Source organism: Artibeus jamaicensis, unplaced genomic scaffold (genome assembly GCF_021234435.1).
Source record: "Artibeus jamaicensis isolate MK-2021 breed Jamaican fruit bat unplaced genomic scaffold, CSHL_Jam_final contig_685, whole genome shotgun sequence".
Lineage (NCBI taxonomy): Eukaryota > Metazoa > Chordata > Mammalia > Chiroptera > Phyllostomidae > Artibeus > Artibeus jamaicensis.
Genome location: NW_026521924.1, coordinates 25,302,931 through 25,321,383, shown reverse-complemented (window position 1 = coordinate 25,321,383; position 18,453 = coordinate 25,302,931). Strand labels below are relative to the sequence as shown.

Genomic DNA, 18,453 nt, shown 5'->3' with positions numbered 1-18,453 from the left:
GTGGAGCCCCAAAGAAATCTACTGGAGCCACAAGTAACAGCTTTCAATTTTGTAGTACCCACACTTGAAAAAGAAAAAAATAACAAGCAAAATTAACTTTGATAATATATTTTACTTAACCATATTTATCCAAAATATTATCATTCCAAAATAAGTTCAATGTAAAATTACTTAATATTTTTTACATTCATTTTTGGGGAATAATTCTTCACCATCTGGTGTTTTAAACTTACGGCATATCTCAATTCAGACAAGCCATATTTCAAGTCCCCAATAATCATATGTGGCTGGAGACTGTCATGCAATCCCCGTGTAGCAAACACTCTTTCACGGAAAGGGTTCTCTGACTGCCAGGCTATAAAGTGAATCTGTGAACACTGTGGGTAGGAGAAGAGAGCTAAATCCAAACTCAAACATTTAAATGTACTGTTTAGCCAGGACTGGACAGTCATTTCTTCCCCAATACAACGTAAGTACAGCATGTAACGGGTTGTCAAAACTGCCACATTTAAGAGCCATCCAAGGGCACATGGAAGGGGGCGGACCATGGAACGGGGAACATTCGATGGTAGGAGAACATTCGATGAAGAGAGATACATGGGAGAAGGCAGAGGAAAGAGGATAGCATAAGAGACCGGCTCGGTGGCATTATTCTAGAAGGCAAACTTACTGTCTTATTTCGTAATCGAATGATATCAGACACAGAACCGGCCCCACAGTACTCCATCACAATCCACAAGTCTGTGTTCTTAAAATAGCTGCCATAGTATTTGACTACATGTGGGCTAGAGAGAGAGAGAGAGAGAGAGACAATGCAAATTAGTGGGAAAGCCTTCACACATCTCCATTAATTTGTGCTGTTAAATACCTGAAAATGTCTCTGCTCAAAAGATCAAGTAGTCATATTTATGGCTGAAATGGACACCCTCCTGATAAGAATGTAAACTAGTATAATTTTTCTGGGGGACAGTATATAACAAAAGTGGGAAAAAATGTATGGGTGCTTTAACCTAGCATTCTTAAGTGTAGAATTCATTCTAAAAAAAGTATAGCTATTCAATGAAAACAAATGATCGCTATTATAGTAGTGTTCATAAAAATGAAAATTTAGGATGCCATCTAAATGTCCAACATTAGGGCCCTGGCTATAGTGGCTCAGTGGATTGAGCATCATCCTGAAAGCTGAAAAAGGTGGCCGGTCGCTGGTTTGATTCCCTGTCAGGGCACATGCCTGGGTTGCAGGCCAGGTCCCCAGTTGGGGGTGTGCGAGAGGCAACCAATGGACATTTCTCTCCCTCTCTTCCTCCCTCACTTCCCCTCTCTCTAAAAAAGTAAATAAATATTTAAGTGTCTGACATTAGGAAGTTTAGTTAAAAAATAATGAGCTATCCATAAAATGAAATAGCCATGAATCCATGGAAAATGTCACAGAATACTGATAACAGGAGAAGATACCCTATTCATACACACACACACACAGAATGGAGGTTACGTAACAGTGGAACTCCAAAAAGAAATATGGAGGCATACAGACACCAAGAAGCATTTAACAATGACTATTTCTCCAAAGGGAAAAGTGATTTTATTTTCTTCTTTTTATTTGCATTTTTCCAAAAGTCACATGTACTTTGGGGGAAAATCCACTACGATGTACTATAAAGAAAAAATTAGGGGTTTCAGGCCTGAAGAGAGATGCCAAATAAGGAAATTCAAAGGAAAGTTAGGCCCTGGCTGGTATAGCTCAGTGGATTGAGCGCAGGCCTGCGAACCAGACAATCGCGGTTCAATTCCCAGTCAGGGCACATGCCTGGGTTGCAGGCCAGTTCCCTGCAGGACAGTTCCCAGCAGGGATTGCACGAAGGCAACCATACATTGATGTTTCTCTCCCTCTCTCCTTACCTTCCCCTCTAAAGATAAACAAATAAAATCTTTAAAAAAAGAAAAGTCAGACATGCCATTAAAAGGAAATACTTTGCCATTTGAGAGCAACCAGCTCTAATCAGCTACATCATCACCAGGGCTAAACAACACTGCATAGTAACTGAAGATGTTAAAATCCACTCAGCTTCATCAACTCTCAGAATTTCAAGTCCCTGTGTCTTTGGGAAACATGCCAATGACAAGGGCAGCAGGAATAAAACCGCATTAAGTGGCTATTAACAAAGAAATGGATGAATACATCTCTTAAGGTACATTATCACCACCCTTGCTCTCTCCTAAATCCCTGTGGTACTACGGCTTTTACGAGGCAACACTGTCAGGTACTTCCTGTTGGAACGTGCCCAGTCCGTCTTGCATTTCAGCTGGTCTTTCCTGTGCATTCAGATGCCTGGCCCGTCCAATCAGCCTACTCCCCAAGAATGAGAACTCAGCCCTGTCTCTCTTGATGTTTCTTATAGCACTTAGCACAGAGTAGGATCTTCAGAATATCTCTTCTTAAAGAATGACAGACATTGGTACACCCTGTCTGCAACACAGTTCTTGCATAGTTGCTCAAAAGTGGCAAAGTCCCTTAATAGAAAAAAAAAAACAATAAAAATAAGCTATTTTTTAAAAAAAGGGCGAAGTCCCAATCAGCCAACTGGACAAAGCTCCTGTACTATATCTTACGGGGGTGGAAAAATCAACACTGCTAACTTACTCTGGTCAAGCGAATGGAGAAATACGAGGTTTTTAAAAATCTCATACTGAGTAACCACCAAAGTGTAGAGCATAAGAGAGAGGGAGGGAGAAGAGAGATGACTGTATTCATGAGTCTGTGAGACGTAAGGGCTCCTTGGCACATCGCCACCTGCCCTAATGTTGAAGGGTTATGTACAGAAAAAACCCCGAAATAGGAGGTACCAAGTTCACCTGCGAACTAAAAAAGCTGCAGAAGAATTAATGCAACCTCAAGGGCAGGCCTGTCTCACTCTCCTGTCAACTCCCCAGAGCTGGTGTTGCCCTAAGTGTGTGCTTCTCTCCAGTCTCAACAGTACTGAGGAAGTCCGCTCCATCACTGTGACCACGCATGTTGTCACGGAAGTTCAGGGCAGAGACCACGTGCTTTTCTGCGGTCGCCTGTTGGCCTGACTTCCTGCTACGGCTTCTGGCAAATCTTAGTTCCTCAAAGATAAAATATTTAGCTACTCCTGGCTTGAATAATTTCTTAAAAATTAACAGTAATACAGAAATACTAACAGTAATACAAAAATAAGTCTTCTCTTTTTACAGACCTATCTGTATAGTCTAAGGTTCCTAAAGCTTAAAGCATTAGAATGATCTCTTCTTAGTTGTTGCTGTAGAAATGATTTCTCAATAGGAAGTAAGAGATCATTAAAAAAAAAAAACTAGCAACATCTTCTCTCTCTTTGCCTCTTCTTCCTGGTTTTAAAAAGGGCTTACTGAAAAAAACAAAACAAAAACCTACGCAGAAATAGAAACTATAAAAGATAAACTACTAAAACACACAAGGTTTCTCACATTTTTCTGAAAAACAAACAAAAAAAAACATGCATAGTGATTCCATTAAACTTTCCCTTCTGCAAAACAACTAAGTAAACACAACCCTAGGCATCGAACTCTATTTCAATAATCACAGCAAGTTCAAGATCATGTTCTCGCTGAAGTCATACCACATGCCTTTACCTGTCACACTGCTGCATTATAGAGATTTCTTTGATGATCTCCTGCAGGTCTGACTCCACAGGCACTTGCTTAATAGCCACAATCTGACCGGTCTCCTTATGAATAGCTTTGTATACGCTGCCATAGGACCTGCAATTGGGGGAAGGAGAACATTTATAAAGTCGGAGCAAGCCAAGAGATAAAGGTGGTAAAACACAAGCAACTTACAGCTCTAATTCATATGCCTAAGTGCTAATACATACATACTTAGCTACATTTGCAAAACTGAGATAGCTAAAGCACTTAGGGGGAAAGCATTGGCATTAAGAGAACTACCACAAAGTGGCATCTTTAAAAACTTGACATTTAAATTGTACTAAATGTATTAGTATGAAATAATTGTTATAGTAGCCACTACTGCATGCCTGATGTCTGCCAGAAACTGTGCACCATCTCAGTTCATCCTTACAAAAAACAATGAAGAAAGGGTTATGATCCCTATTTCACAGGTACATTTGAAAAGGCTCAGGGATCACATGACTTGACCAAGGTCACCTAATTGATAAGTAAGTGGTCAGTCCGGAATTTGGATCCCTATCCTGAGTCATAAAAGTAGATGCCTGTGTTTACTTGCATTCACTCCAACACTGAGAAAGGTCTTGCATGCCTTGCGCCTCTTACTTGCAACAAAATTTAAAACACTATGGAAACAAATTAAATATCTAAGCCTCTTCAAAGGCTAGTATCAGGTGACCAGAGCACATACATATTTTTTTGCCTTCTACTCTACCTTAAAGAGTTTATTACCCAATAAATAAAAAGCATATGTATCCATTCAATTTAGAGGCTACAAGAGTATCAGATTTAGAATCTGAAGTCCCAGGGTTTTAGTCCCACCACTACATTTACAGACGTAGTATGAACCCTATTGTGCCTCAACTTTCTCATCTAAAATGACAACACAAACTACGAGACAACTGTGATGGTCAAGTGACATGCCATCATCATCTGAAACAGACTGCATCTTCGTTGAAATCCTGATGGCTGTCAGTGAAATAACGAGTAAACTGGCTTTCATGGTTCCCAAATACACCTGTTTCTTCCTATTGTCTTGGTGAGCAAAAATCAGAGTAACAGTGCAACCTAACATATCAAAGTAGCTGAGTGCTCTAAGCTGCCAAAATGGTACCCATGAATCGTTTCAAGGTGTTTTTAAAAACCTATACGCACATAAAAAACTTCCACTCTGTCAAAATCCCATACATTGGAAAACTAGTGTAATGGTCCTTAAATGTTACATAAAACTTTTTTCTGTTGCAAGAGTAAAGCAGCCACTGACCATGCGGAGAAGACCCTACTTCCTTGCTAAGATAATCCTCTGATTTGTCAGGGTGGCAGACCCTGGTCCCAGGGGATTAAGCAAGGTGGTCCAAGGCAGCCACAGTAATCCTATTTCCATCAGCAAGTGACCCAGCTCTGGCCAAGGAAATGTCAGGGGAATTCTGCTGAAGGGTTTCTGGGAAAGACTTTCTTCCCAGGTAAGAGAGAAGCACACAAAAAGGCCCCTTTTTCCTTGTCGCTTCTTTCCCAGTTTCGGTTTCTGTGATGAGAGGCCTGAGGCTTGAAACTGCTGTGGTCATCTCGAGACTACAAGAATGACACAAATACTGAACGATTACCAAGCCAATTAAGCATTCTGGAACCCTTCACCCTCAGATTTATTATTATTCAGTTGTTAAATGTCCTTATTGGTTAGCCACTGTTAGCTGGGTATTCTGTCACTCTCATCCAAAGTTATGCTTGATACTGTAACTCCCGTATGTGTGAAAATGCCTTTATTTCACTTCCATGCTGGATGAGTTCTGCCGGATATAGAATTCTTCTCTGACAATAGCTTTGCCTCAGCATTTTCACTGCGGTTTTCCAGCTATCATCTCACATTTCGTAGGTGAGTTTTCTTTCTGTAGCTTTAAAGATTTCTTCTTCATCCTTAACATTCTCCGATTTTACTATAATTTAACTGGGAGTTGATTTATTTGGCACTGCAGAAACTTCTTTGACCTGAAGGCACAAGCCTTTCTGCAAGTCTGGAGAACCCTCCGCATCATCTCTTTCCTCCTTCTCTCTTCCAACAGGTCCGTCTAGAATTCCTCTTGGACCTGCATTGCACCTCCTCAATCCATGTTTCTTCCTGGTTTCTAACTCTGTATTTCTCTGTGCTACATTTTGTGATCGGTCTCACTTCTATCTTTCAATTCACACATTCTCTTTTTATCTTCTCTAGTTTGCTATTTATCCAATTTATTAGGCCTCTAGAATTTCAATCATTGTGGTTTTCATTGTCAAGATTCCAAAATTTCAATTATTCATGGGGCTGTTCATGTTCATGGTCTTGTGTTCTGTTACAGATGTTATTTCCTCCTTTTATCTTTTTGAAAATCATCAACAAACATGTTGAATCCCATTCCAGATTGCTCCACTGCTTCTACCTCTTTGTCAGGACTGGCGATTATCTCAGGGCAGCGGATTACCTTCCTTGTATCCATCTCCTTTTACCTTGAATGATTTTCCCCTACTCAGTGCTCACCATCATGAGTACTCCAGGACATCACGAAGGTTTCCGAGTTCCCTCAGCCCAATCTTCCAGGCTGTCCAATTCACACCAGATCTTGTATTAGGAGTTCGGGGCTTTTACCCCGCCAAGAGATCAGACCTGAATGCAGTCAGGCCCAGTTCCTATTGTGAAACCAGTGCCTCTCCTGGTTCCCCAGGCCACAGGCACATGGTACTGTACTTTCTAGTGGCGATCAGACACATTTATTTAACCTTTAGTTCACAGATGCAGAGCCGTGGCCCTGCCCACAGCTTCACATAGGAAGCCCACCTGCAATCTCCTGACGAGGACAGACATGCTTTCGCCCCCATCTTACTATTACAGATATCTTTTCTATCACTGCCACACAGCTGGCTGTGTGTCCTAATATTTAAAAAATAATTTTCACTCATTCTTATATATTTGAAATGGAAAGGAAGGGTCTCGGCATACACCCACTCAGCAATGCTGTCCGGAACAGCCCCATGCTTCCAGATGCTGTGTTGGTAGCAAAGAAGACTCTGATAGCTCACTTGGGCATTTAAGATTCAAAACTCTGCACACTGCATTTACAGGAACCCAAAGAGGACTTAGCAGGCTTTAGCGATCATGTTCACTTACAGGCAAGTCTCTTAAGACCCGATTCTCTGCAACGAAAACTAAGTGGCTCACTGCATTTTAACTGGCAAAGAAGGTCGGGAAGTAGGTGTTTCCCATAAGCCCTACAAGGCAAGAATCAATGTAGAAAAACAGAAATATTTGAGGGCAAATTAACCAGATACAAATCTTAACATTCCACTCACTGGCTATGAAACCACAGGCACGACGTTATCATCCTGTGATAACAACCTAAAAGGGTCAATGTGTAGACTGTTGCATAAAACAGAAGGCAAAAGGCACCAGGCTCTAACTGAACACACTTCCCACGAGCTGCCCGGGCATTCTGGTCCAGAGCTCTGGCTCCGCTGTTCCACGGACCCACGCAACTTCCTCCAAGAGCAGACTGACTGCAGCCTTCTGAACCCAACACGGTCCTTCGGCTCGTTCCACAAGGACAAGGCAGTGAGAGCTCATAATCCACTCATTTTCCGGAACAGTGTAAGGAGGGCGTGGCAGTTTGTGTCGAGAAAGTAAGTGCGGTTAAGATCTTCCTTCAGGGTTTTGCTGGTAAAATAAGGCTTGATGGGGTCCACTCGGCCATGACGACAGAAATCCAAGTATTTGTGGAGTCTTTTAAAAAAAACATCGTGGAAAGAAAGACTTGAAGCATTATTTGTTTTCTCCCTGGTAATATTTTCATAGGGAAGTTTCCATTGATGAGGGTATCCATAGATCTAAAACAAAATTTTAAAAAATCATAATTAGCTCAATTTTTCCTTACAGTATATCCCTGGTATGTTCTGTCTGCAGTTTTCTTTTGACATTCCCCAAACCCAATGGAGGCAAACAGAGCTCCCTTCAACAACACCTAAATATGCTTGAAGACTTGAGAGTTAACTTCATTTGACATGAGAAGGCCTGAAAAATGCTGCAGCTGATACAGTTAAAAATAAAGGAACAGTTGCCACTTACTGAGCACTTACTATGTGACAAGCGCTGGACTAGGTAATTAATACTTGACACATGGCCCTATGAGGGAGATACTAATGTCCCCATTTTACAGCTGAGGTTGTAAAGCTTCAAGATCCCAAACAGTTTGCTCAGGCTCACTCATTTATTGTGACCAATAAACAGTAGAACAAGGGTTTTAACATAGGGCCACCTAACTTCAGAGTCTATGCCCTTACTACTGTCACACACTTTTATTTAAAAGTAAAAGAAACAAGTCAGTTACATGGTCAGTTATGCCTGAACTCATCTTATTCAAACCTGTGAGCATTGTTAGAGGAAGGGCCTCAGACTCACTTCTTTGAGGAAATGACAAGGACGCCAAGCTAAAGCTGAGAGTGCCAGGCAGGAGGTGGGGCGGTGAGGACAGTGGCTTCCCCGTACCTTTAAAGGCTGCCGAGTCCACTGCAGGCTTCAGATTCATCTCGCACTTGTCTCTGGGCAGCACAGATGGTGTCTTCTTTCACTTCCCTCCTCGGCTGGATTTCTCGTGTGACTCCAGAGACTATTTTCTCAACTTACGAAAAGATGACGACTAATTTTTTCACAGGGAGATAATCATGAAAAAAACCCCTATTCCATATCAGCCAGGAGGAGGCTTAATATTATTATTGATCTGTATTAGGCATAAATGACACTAACCCCCCCAAATAATTTAATGACACGTGTAAGATCTGATTTTAATGAGCGTACAGCAATTAGACAACAGACATTTGAAATCTGAACATACAGTAAATAGACATTTTTTAAAGTTAATATTTCAGGTCTTCCCATGAAACAGTCCTCCCTAAAGACACACACAGACACACACACACACACACACACACTTATCTGCTCATCTATACAAACTATTTCTGAAGGGTTCATAAAACACTGTGATACTGGTTGCATCTGGGTGGCTGAGATAGAAGGGGCAGACTTTTTCACCGTACATACTTTTATGCTGTTCCAACTTTGAATATGAACTACCTATTCAAGAACTAACAACGAACACTTAAGACAGGGTATCCCTAATATTTTAAATGTCCCAGTAATCATAGGAGAATAAACACACAAGAATGAAAATGTACAAAAAATTGTGATGTAACCTTTATGTAGTATGAAAGTCAATAATGGCCACTGGCTATTACTAAGTATTGCTTTACTGTTATACTACAAACTCATTCCCCAATCTGTGTTTCAAGAAGTCTGCTAGTTCCCAACCTGGGGTTCTGGATCTCTTAGGAAGCTAAAAACTAGCGGTAGTCCTTGATTTATTTACTATATTTCACGATGTTGCACTAGCTAAAATGCTGAATTACATGTCTTACGGAGACAAACTATTGCATATCAATCGGAAGCTATGAACTACAAAAAAAAGTCTAATAAAAATTTTTAAGGAAGTATCAACTAATTAGTGCCACCTGTTAAATAAATAAAAATCATGCAAATCATAAATTCTACGAGACTAAGAAAGAAAGAAAAAGACGTCCTTGGTGTTGAAAACCCCAGGAATCACTACACCCGTCTACAGCAGTGACTGGGAGAAGAGGGAAGAGCACTCCACGCTGTAGATCCACCTCCCACCCCACCCAGAGCAGGGCCAGGATGCATCACTCCCCTTCCTCCTCCTTGGCTTTGCAGCAGCTTTGCCACGGGAAGGGATCTGGTGTTGGGGGAAGAAAAGGAAGGTGCCTATCGCTGCCCCTATCTCTGTACACTCACCCTTCTCCGAGTTTCTCTAAGACGTCAAACACTTCTTCTGGTTGTTTGGTGAGACTATCTTCATCCAACTTCTTCAGCTGCCTGTGAATGAAGAGATAGGAACACAAATTAAATTTTATGTGCTGGCAAGTAGAACATGAATACAGTGCTTATTTTAAAAGCAGTGTCTTAGGAATTTCTCTACGGAGTCTTCATGAGTGAACAACAACTAAGGTTAACTAAGAGAATTTTAAGGGACAGTGAAGGGCGGTTATACCATGGGTCATTCTGATGAGCAAAATCAGGACCGGATGGTGGAGAGCTACTGAGAAGCTAACTTCAGTGTCCAACAAGTTTAAGAGTTTTGTTTTTTTTTGTTTTTTTTTTTTAACAATGCAGGTGGTTCTAAAGTGGTTCAGAGGGCCTTAAGGAGCCCCTAGGTCCTCATCACTGGAGACTTGAAACAGAAAAGAAATTGTCATGTGACTGAAATGCTAGTAGAGTGGATTCAAGCATTAGATGCCACCTTCAGAATTCATGTAAATCTTAATACTCCGTGAATGAAAACGGTCTAACTCTCTCTTTGGAAAAGAAGACCCTGGCTCTCCCTTAGCAAGTTGTTGATAATCTTTTTGAAACAGAGATTCTACAGGTATCACTGGGGCAGGTAATGGAAGATATATGCTTGGATGTGACCAAAAGTGAAAGACAGCCAGGCAGCTGAGAGTTTCAGTTCGTATCACGAGAACTCCCCGCTGAGTAGCCCTGCACCTCTGACTAGCCCCCAAATCAAATACAGGTGGTTACTACAACTTCTGGATAATCCAGATTTTTCTGACTACCCCAGACAATGGTAATAAACACTGGGGGTTATACATTAACAATATTTTTGGAACTCTGAGACCTCTGAAAATTATCAGTGGGCTTATTGAAGGAGCTTGCTAAGGAATATTTGTGTGAGTGTGTATCTTCCCACAGAGACTTCCTGAACCTACAAAGGGCCACAAAGAAAAGAGAGCTCAGGAAGTGGTGAAATATGAAGTAGTCACACTGGCGATTTCTTTGTACAGAAAAAGGTTTGAACTAGCTGAACAATACCAATTTTTACAAAAAAAAAAACAACCCTGAAATTTAAAACACACACACAAATGTATAACTTCCTAGAGAAAATAACAAAATCAGAAGAAAACAACAACACTCTAAACAGTGTCAACAAATACTGATCTACACAGGACAATCTTATGGAACTTTCTAAACACCAAAGACTGTGTACTCGAGAAATGCAGTTTTGTTCCAAGTCAGTAACTGCCATAACTTGAAAAATTAATGCAAAAAAATTGACCACACTGACCTTTGAAAAATCAACAGGTCCTAAAAATTAAATTCCAGTGACATCATAAAAAACTCCCAGCTGCCCAATGTAAAGGGCTGAAGTGAAACTCCTCCTCAAACTTCAGCAGTGAGATTTCGATGAACTCCGAGGTTAGAATGACATCTCATAAATCAGGGGCTTTCTTGAAGCCCTGTATTTATAACTATATAAACAACAGACAATACCTTATTCCTCAAGTATAATTAAAAGTTTTATAAACAGTTTACGTAAAGGGAGATCAAATGTGCTCTTCTGAAGTGCTGACTCTGTGGCTTACAGACAGCAAAACTCATGATTTGGACTACCCGGCGACCATGGCGGCACAACCAAGGAAACCGCCGCTGCCCAGAGAGAGACAGCTGTGAGCCTCTGATAATATTTGCACGTCAAATTTGATGGGACTGCTCAGATACTTTTTAAACACAATCTAAGTGCTTTTTTGTTTGTTTTAGGTTGGTCTTAAGAGAGCTCTGTATCACTGGTGCCTGATAACCCGGAGGTGGTCCACAAATATTTGTTAAATGGGTTAATGAATATAATGAGGGGAATCATAAACTTTTCTCAGCAATCTTTGTGAGTTTTCAAAATAAAATGGAATTTCACCCTAAGATGTACCAGGGGGTTGTCGCCAAACAGGATTTCTATGGGAAATGGTTTGATAAGTGATGCGATGATATTTTATACTGTGACTCTTTGCGAAAGAAGCGCTGGAACGTAACAGCCAGCTGACAATTCAGCTCTCTCGGCCAGGACTTCCCCAGGGCCTACACAGTTTCACTGCTCGCTCACAAGCGAACAGGCCTGGCCGACACATCCTCCATGGACCAGACACCAACGGATACTCTTCTGCTAAGTCAGGTGGCCACACGGATGGCTCGCATCCCAGAAATGCACTCTACCCCTTCCGCCACACTGTTACCTAACAACAACCCACTAAAAAAATCAACCTCCTACGTGACCATGGACGTTAATCTAGCATCACTCACTGAGTCACACGCAAATGTCAAACTCGTGAACACAAGGAGCATTTCCTGCACTGGGACTGCTGTCCCTTGCTGGAAACACATACACTGTCCAGATCCCTGAAAAGATACATGTACCTTTCCAAACACAAATAAGGCTGGTTGTGAAGTAGTTACGGGTCTGGCTAAATCTCAAACTTCCTTCTCCCATCTTAGGGCTCTGGTGAGGTTCATTTCACGTCTGCATCTGCAGCCGGCTTTCCACAGAGTATTTGACACAGGTAGGTTACAACACAGAACAGAAGGGAAACTGATGAAGCCTTTTCTAATGAAAATAAAAGCAATGTGTTCCCACCTCCTCAATTCATAGGCTGAAGTAACTCTGCATGTGACTATTTGGAGGCAGGGCCTTTACAGAGTTAATTACGGTAAAATTAGGCCACATGGTGTGGGCCCGAATACAATATGACTGGTGTCCTTAAGGGAGGACATGAGGACATGAGGACACAGACGGGTACACAGGGAAGAGGTATGAAGACATAAAAAGGAGACAGCCATCTACGGGCCAAGGAGAGAGGCCTGAGAAGAAACAATCCTGCAGACACTGTATTCTCAGACTTCCGGCCTCCAGAACTGTGAGAAAATACATTTCTATTATTTAACTCACTCAGTCTGCAAAACCAAATTGCAGTCCTAACAACCAGTACAAATGATAATAAATTAATCTGCTGCAAACTAGGCGGTCCCTTAGTTATGTGAGCAAGAAAGGGTGAATCACTCGAAAATTCCACCTGCGATGCTCTTCTCTTGCACATCGAATTCACTTTTAAAACCCAAAAGGCAAAGGAATGAGTGTCAAAAAAACTGGAAAAATTTACTCTTTTTCCCAAGATTACACAACACAAAGCAAAGGTAGAAACAAAATTCAGATGCCTGATCCTCTTTTCAGTGAAAGCTAAGCCTCGGAAAAAGAATGAACATGTTTCAGAAAGCTATATAACCAGTGTACATTTATAACTGGATCACTATGGTGCTTTAGCAAATTTTGTTGACATACAAAAGCACCTGGGAAATAAGGATACTTCCAGAGAGGTATCAGAGTCAAGCTGTTAAGAGCACGGACTTTGGACCACACTGCCTGGATTAAAATCCCAGCTCTGCCACTTAGTAACTATGGGACCCCCAGCAAATCACTAACTTCTCCGTGCCTCTCAGTTTTACCACCTGTAAGATAGAGACACAGAAATAACCACCTCAGAGTATTGTTGTGGAGACCAAATGAGTCAATAAGAAGTTGAATCAGCCCTAGGTGTGGCTCAGTGGATTGAGTGTCGGCCTGCAAATCAAAGGGTCATCGGTTCGATTCCCAGCCAGGGTACATGCCTGGGTTGTGGGCAGTGTCACCAGTTGGGGGGATGCAAGAAGCAACCACACATTGATGTTTCTCTTCCTCCCTCCCCCTCTCTCTAAAAATAAATGAATAAAATCCTTTTTTAAAGAAGTTGAATCATATGACATTATGATTTTATAGGTCAAAAATGGTCAAATATCAGCAATTTCATTTGGTTCAACAAGAGACCTGGAAAGCACTGAGCACAGTGTCTGGCACTCGGTAAGTGCTGTATGAGGGTAACAATCATTATTATTTCAGTCTTAGCTCACCCCAGGAGGGTATCTGTCCCAACCAGCTATTTGCCCTCTGCAGAGTTTGTGTACTTCAAACCAACCCCGAGTGCGCATCCCAGGCTGCCAATCCCTTCCCTTCACCCCTTTATTGCCCCGCACTCCCACACACCGAACACTTCCTACTTTGGTGCTCATTCTGCTGCAGGAAGTCAGAGGTCTCCGTGAAACAGAAGCTAACTACTCTGCACCCCAGAGAAGCATGACTCCTCCAATCTCTACTGTCTACTTTCTCCAGATGTGGCCGAGTGACATAAGACCCTGGTGTCCACAGAGCAAAGCAATGATACAACCGCAACCAACCCAGGAGTTCGGACTTTGCAGGCTCAGCTTGACTTAAAACAATTCCAGGTAGCCTAGGATCTGGGGCCGATACTCGCAAAACAATAGAGGCCTGAAAAAGGCAATGACCCAGAGCAAAGAAGGAAACTCACAGGACTGTGTTTCAACTCTCCCAGGCCTCAATTTGCCCACCTTGGAAGCATTCTCGTATTTCCTTATCTACCTCCCAGCATTGAGTTTTTAAGGTTCATGGAGGATGTTGAGGGAAATAAGACAGTGGGTATCAGGAATGAAAGATGCCATCACTATTCTAGAGTGAGGACAAGATCATCTTCCTAAATGCGATGCTCCACGAAGCCCTCCCTAGCTAGACCTTTACCCTTTCTTGGTACACCTACAGCTTTAGGACCAAAGCTTTCACCCTCATCAGATCCTCCCCGCCTCTGCACCCCTCAGGTGGGACTCCCTCCCTTACCAAATCCACCCGGCCTTCCTCTCTGCTAGTCCGGATCCATCCTTTAGACCTCTTACAGGATCTCATCTTGCTTCAGTATCCCTCCCGATCTCAATGAATCCCTTCCAGGATCGCCCTCCCCCAGTATCCACCCCCCCCCCCGCACCCTTAGCAGGTGCTCTCCCAAACTTGTCCCCACGTTCCCCGGCTGCTACTGCCTTTAGCGGTGCCCTCCTGCGCCCTGGAATGACCCCACAGCAAGTACTCTCCCCAACAAGCCCTACATTTATCCCCCCTCTTCATGTGCACCTCTCTATAGGACGCCCACTCGCCAGAGGTCCCCATTCAGCAGGTGCCCTACAAGCCGGGTCGCCACGCCCCGCAGGTGCCTTCTCTCTGCGGGCTTGCACACGCATGTCTCTCCTCCACCAGCCCCCGCCTTTCCTCCCCTCATCCCCTTCGTTTTAGCCAGTGGCCCCTCACCGGCGCGGCGGATTCCTCAGCTGCACCGTCTCCATGGCGCTGCCGGCAGCCGCCTAGACCCGCTCACTGCTCCATCCTCCCCTTGGACCTCCCAGAGCCCGCCCCGCAGACCCTCCCACACTTCCGCTTTCCGCCCATACCGGAAGCGGAGCGCGCTGGGAGCTGGGCGCGGCCGTTTGGACGCGGCCCGGGTCACGTGGTGCGCGGGGGGGGGTGGGGCGGTGGACCCGGAACTGTGGCGGCAGGAAGTCTCCTGCCCAGAGTGTCCACAGCCAGGCTCCGGACGTCGTCTGGAGTTGTCTGGTTGCGCCGCTGTTTGCCGAAAACTGTTGGTCTTCCCCCCGGCCCGGAACCCTTCTCTGCCTCGGTCCCGGGCTCTCATTTCTCAGGAGGAGATACTGAGGCAACGTGCGAAGCGCTGGCTTGATAAGAGCAGTGGATTCTTAACAAGCCAAGTTGTACGCGATTCCTGGGAACCTCGGCTCCAGGGATTCCTGGAGGTATTGGTGGTTTTCTGGCTTTCTTACCCAGTGGAATTCTTCCAGATGGAGGCTGGACCCTGCATACTCTAGCCTTGCATGTCACAGAGCATCGGCCTGCAGATTGCCCCACCCTATTGCTTAACTGCCTCACCTTTGAGTCACTTTGCAGACATAAAAATAGCTAACATTTTTTTTAGCTCTTGCCATGTAGTTGCTTTTACATATTATCTCACTTAATCATTGTATCAAGCCTGTAACGTTACTCCCAGTTTTACGTATTATTTGATACACAGTCTTACTATGCCCTCAGTGCTTTAGTAGTATGAACTTACTTAATGCTCCGATCAACTTCATAACGTAAGTCTGATTATTACTCTCATAAGGCCACAAAAGTGAAGATCACAAACTCATAGTATAGGTTTAGGGGTTTAAAGTCAAGTTAGTCTGATTTAAGAGCCTGTGCCACCAGACTGTACAATCACTGATGTGTCCCCTCCAATTGGACGTGAGAGTCAGAGAGCTTCCTTTCCTCTCAGAGCTCTGGTTTCAACTACTGCCGTTGGTAAATCCTCAGTTGCCAATGCCATCAGGGAGTGTTAGGAAAAAGGCAGATGCCACTCAATTTACCATGGAGACAGTTACAGAGGAAGACTTACCCATAGCAACTTTCACTGTTTTTAATTGTCCTGCTTTTCCCAAAGTTATGCCATCTATGAAATTTAACACCTGAGCAACTACCTCTGAGGTCCACCCTGGTGGATGGTACCCCATATTCTAAAAATGCGATCGTGGAGCCATGACCCTGACACAGGAAGAAAATATTTACTAAGGATCTAGTGTGTACCAGTTACAACCCTATGTTGTCACTTAATCTTTAAAACAACACTATGAAGTAAGAATTATCCCCAGTTTACAGGTAAGGAAGCTAAGACTCACTTATGCAGGGCTAGTGAGAGCAAAGGTTTTAACCCAAGACTCTCCTAATTCCACAAAAACCCATGTTTTATTTGCCACTTTGCTCTATTAAGAATCTGTACAGATGGCAGTGGGAGCCCTGAGGAAGTTAAAGATCAAGGAGAGTTTCTACAAAGTTCAGGAAGCCATCACAGGTCCCTCCTGCAAGAAGTCAATTTTCTGTCCTCTGAAATCCCAAGCACTTTTCCTACGTGACCTTACTTTTTCCATATGTTCAAGCCCTGCTGCCCACTGAATTTTTTCCTCCTGGAAGGATCTGACCTCCTATTGTGCCCACATGCTCATCCCTGTAGATGAGTAGGTACTCAATAAACATTTAAAAATAAATGTCAGTTTATCAATACACAGTGGTATTGTCCCTTCTTTGTGTCCTTCCCAGGATTTTTCTAGAAAATAGACATTAGCTTTGGAAGGTGCATAATGCTTTTTCCACTGGTGGAGGAGGGGCCCCGAAGGCCCACCCAGTTTCAAGGAGAGCAGACACAGATCCTATCTCTTGATGGGGGAGTGGGAATATTGTTTTGGCCATTTTTGGAAAATACAGTTTGCCACAAGTGTACTTGGGTGGTGTACCACTTAGAATGTATCCAGTTGCAAGCAACTGGGGGGAAAAAAATCCAACACACCAAACATCTAAATGGTGACCTAAGGCACTGAGGCACTTGTTTATTAATTTGAGGTTGACTCACTGGCTTAACAATGTCAATTGCATCCTGCTCTCTCCTACTCAACGTGTTGGCTTCTCATGATTGTGTATTTATTGTTTACAAAATGTACCACACCTCAAGGTATCATGCCCTTAATCCAATGCTAAAAGATCAAAAAGAGCAAAAGAGGCTATTTTGAAGTCCTGTACCTCCTTACGGGGAAGAAAAACTTTCCTATGAGCCCCTAGCAGACATCTTACCTCTTTGGTCAGATCAGATTACATTCTAACCTCTTGACCAATCACTGGCAAAAGAGAGTAAGATTATTGTTGGTACCTGTCAACCCCCCCACCACCACGGAAATGAATGTACCTGCTAAGAGGGGCTCCTGGTGACTAACTGGGCTCAAATTTATAAACAGCCTAGCAGCTGGTGCTAAACATGGGTGTCTCATTCATGCCATGCTTCACAGAAAAGCCACATTGAACTACAGCATATTGTACTGTGTTCCTGGCTGCTGAGCCAACCTTTATTTAAAAAAAAAAAGAGTTTCTGGGATTAAATTGTACCAATGGGATTGAGATTTTTCCATGGCCATTGGAACTGCACATCTCTATCCTCATTTTCATCTTTATCAAACAATCAAAGTGACTCCATTTTGACCGATTAGTAGCGCTATTTAAACCAATCATAGTCTGAGGATTTGGAGTCCTTATTTGCATAGAAATGGGCCAATCAGTAGCAGGGGGCGGGCACTCTTCTTAATATAAGTCCAGGTTCCTCTGTGTCTACTTGGGGCTCACTTTTTGGTTTCCTTTGGTGGGAACGTATTTCACGTCTGGCATGTCCAGTTTGCTTAACCACCGAACTGTTTCACAGTTGAGCTTTAGACAGTGAACAAAGTTCCCCCCTTTACCGTGCCCCATATTGGTGTTAGATTGGCAGCGAGTCTCATCTGGTTCTCCTGCCACATGAAGTGTTCATTCTTTCCTCTTCTATGAGGCCTGAGCTGGGCTGACAGGCTTCAGATAGAATGGTCACCTAGCCCTCAGAAAGTTTATAGTCTAGTGGGCTAAGAGTTTAAACAAATAATTTTAATTAGATTCCTGAAGGCAGAGACCAGGTCTTTGTCAGCAAATTTCCTAAGTACCTATTGGGTGCCAGGTCCATTAGGTCTTGGGCAGGAATAGATATAGACCCACTTCCTGCCTTTAAAGCCCTCAAAGTCTTTGAGAAAAACTGTAAACTGACAATCACAGAGTGATAAATGCTAAATTAGGGATAAACCAGAGGAGCAATAGGAGCAGAGGCAGGAGGATATTCATTCATAGGCAGAGCTTTCATAGGAGATGATATTTAAGTTGATTATACGTTGAGTCTGGATAAGGCAAGAGAAAACATATTTGGGAAAAAATTCCAGGAGAGGGGAGAAAAGGCAAAGGCAAAGGTTAGGAAGCAAGAGAAACAGCATAATGTATGTAAGTAGCAAAAGGCAGTTTTTAAAAATGGGGTATTAAGTGGAATATTAAAGTCAGATGAGGTTGAAGATAAGTTGATTTCCCTCAGCTTGTCAGTACATTCAGCTATCATGTATATATAATATCTATAAAGCACAAGGTGCTA

At 43.0% G+C, this 18,453-nt stretch overlaps 1 protein-coding gene across 1 annotated transcript in view; it reads right to left on the bottom strand.

The window, feature by feature from the left end:
- Positions 1 to 14,831, bottom strand: part of STK4 (serine/threonine kinase 4) — an 89,695-nt gene extending 74,864 nt beyond the window's left edge. The window contains exons 1-4 of the mRNA XM_037164420.2: positions 14,727 to 14,831; positions 9,512 to 9,592; positions 3,628 to 3,756; positions 671 to 785 (exon numbers count right to left, since the gene is read on the bottom strand). Of these exons, the coding sequence (XP_037020315.2) occupies positions 671 to 785; positions 3,628 to 3,756; positions 9,512 to 9,592; positions 14,727 to 14,761 (360 nt within the window). The 5' untranslated portion in view covers positions 14,762 to 14,831. The remainder of the gene's footprint in view (positions 1 to 670; positions 786 to 3,627; positions 3,757 to 9,511; positions 9,593 to 14,726) is intronic.
- Between the last annotated feature and the right edge of the window lie 3,622 nt (positions 14,832 to 18,453).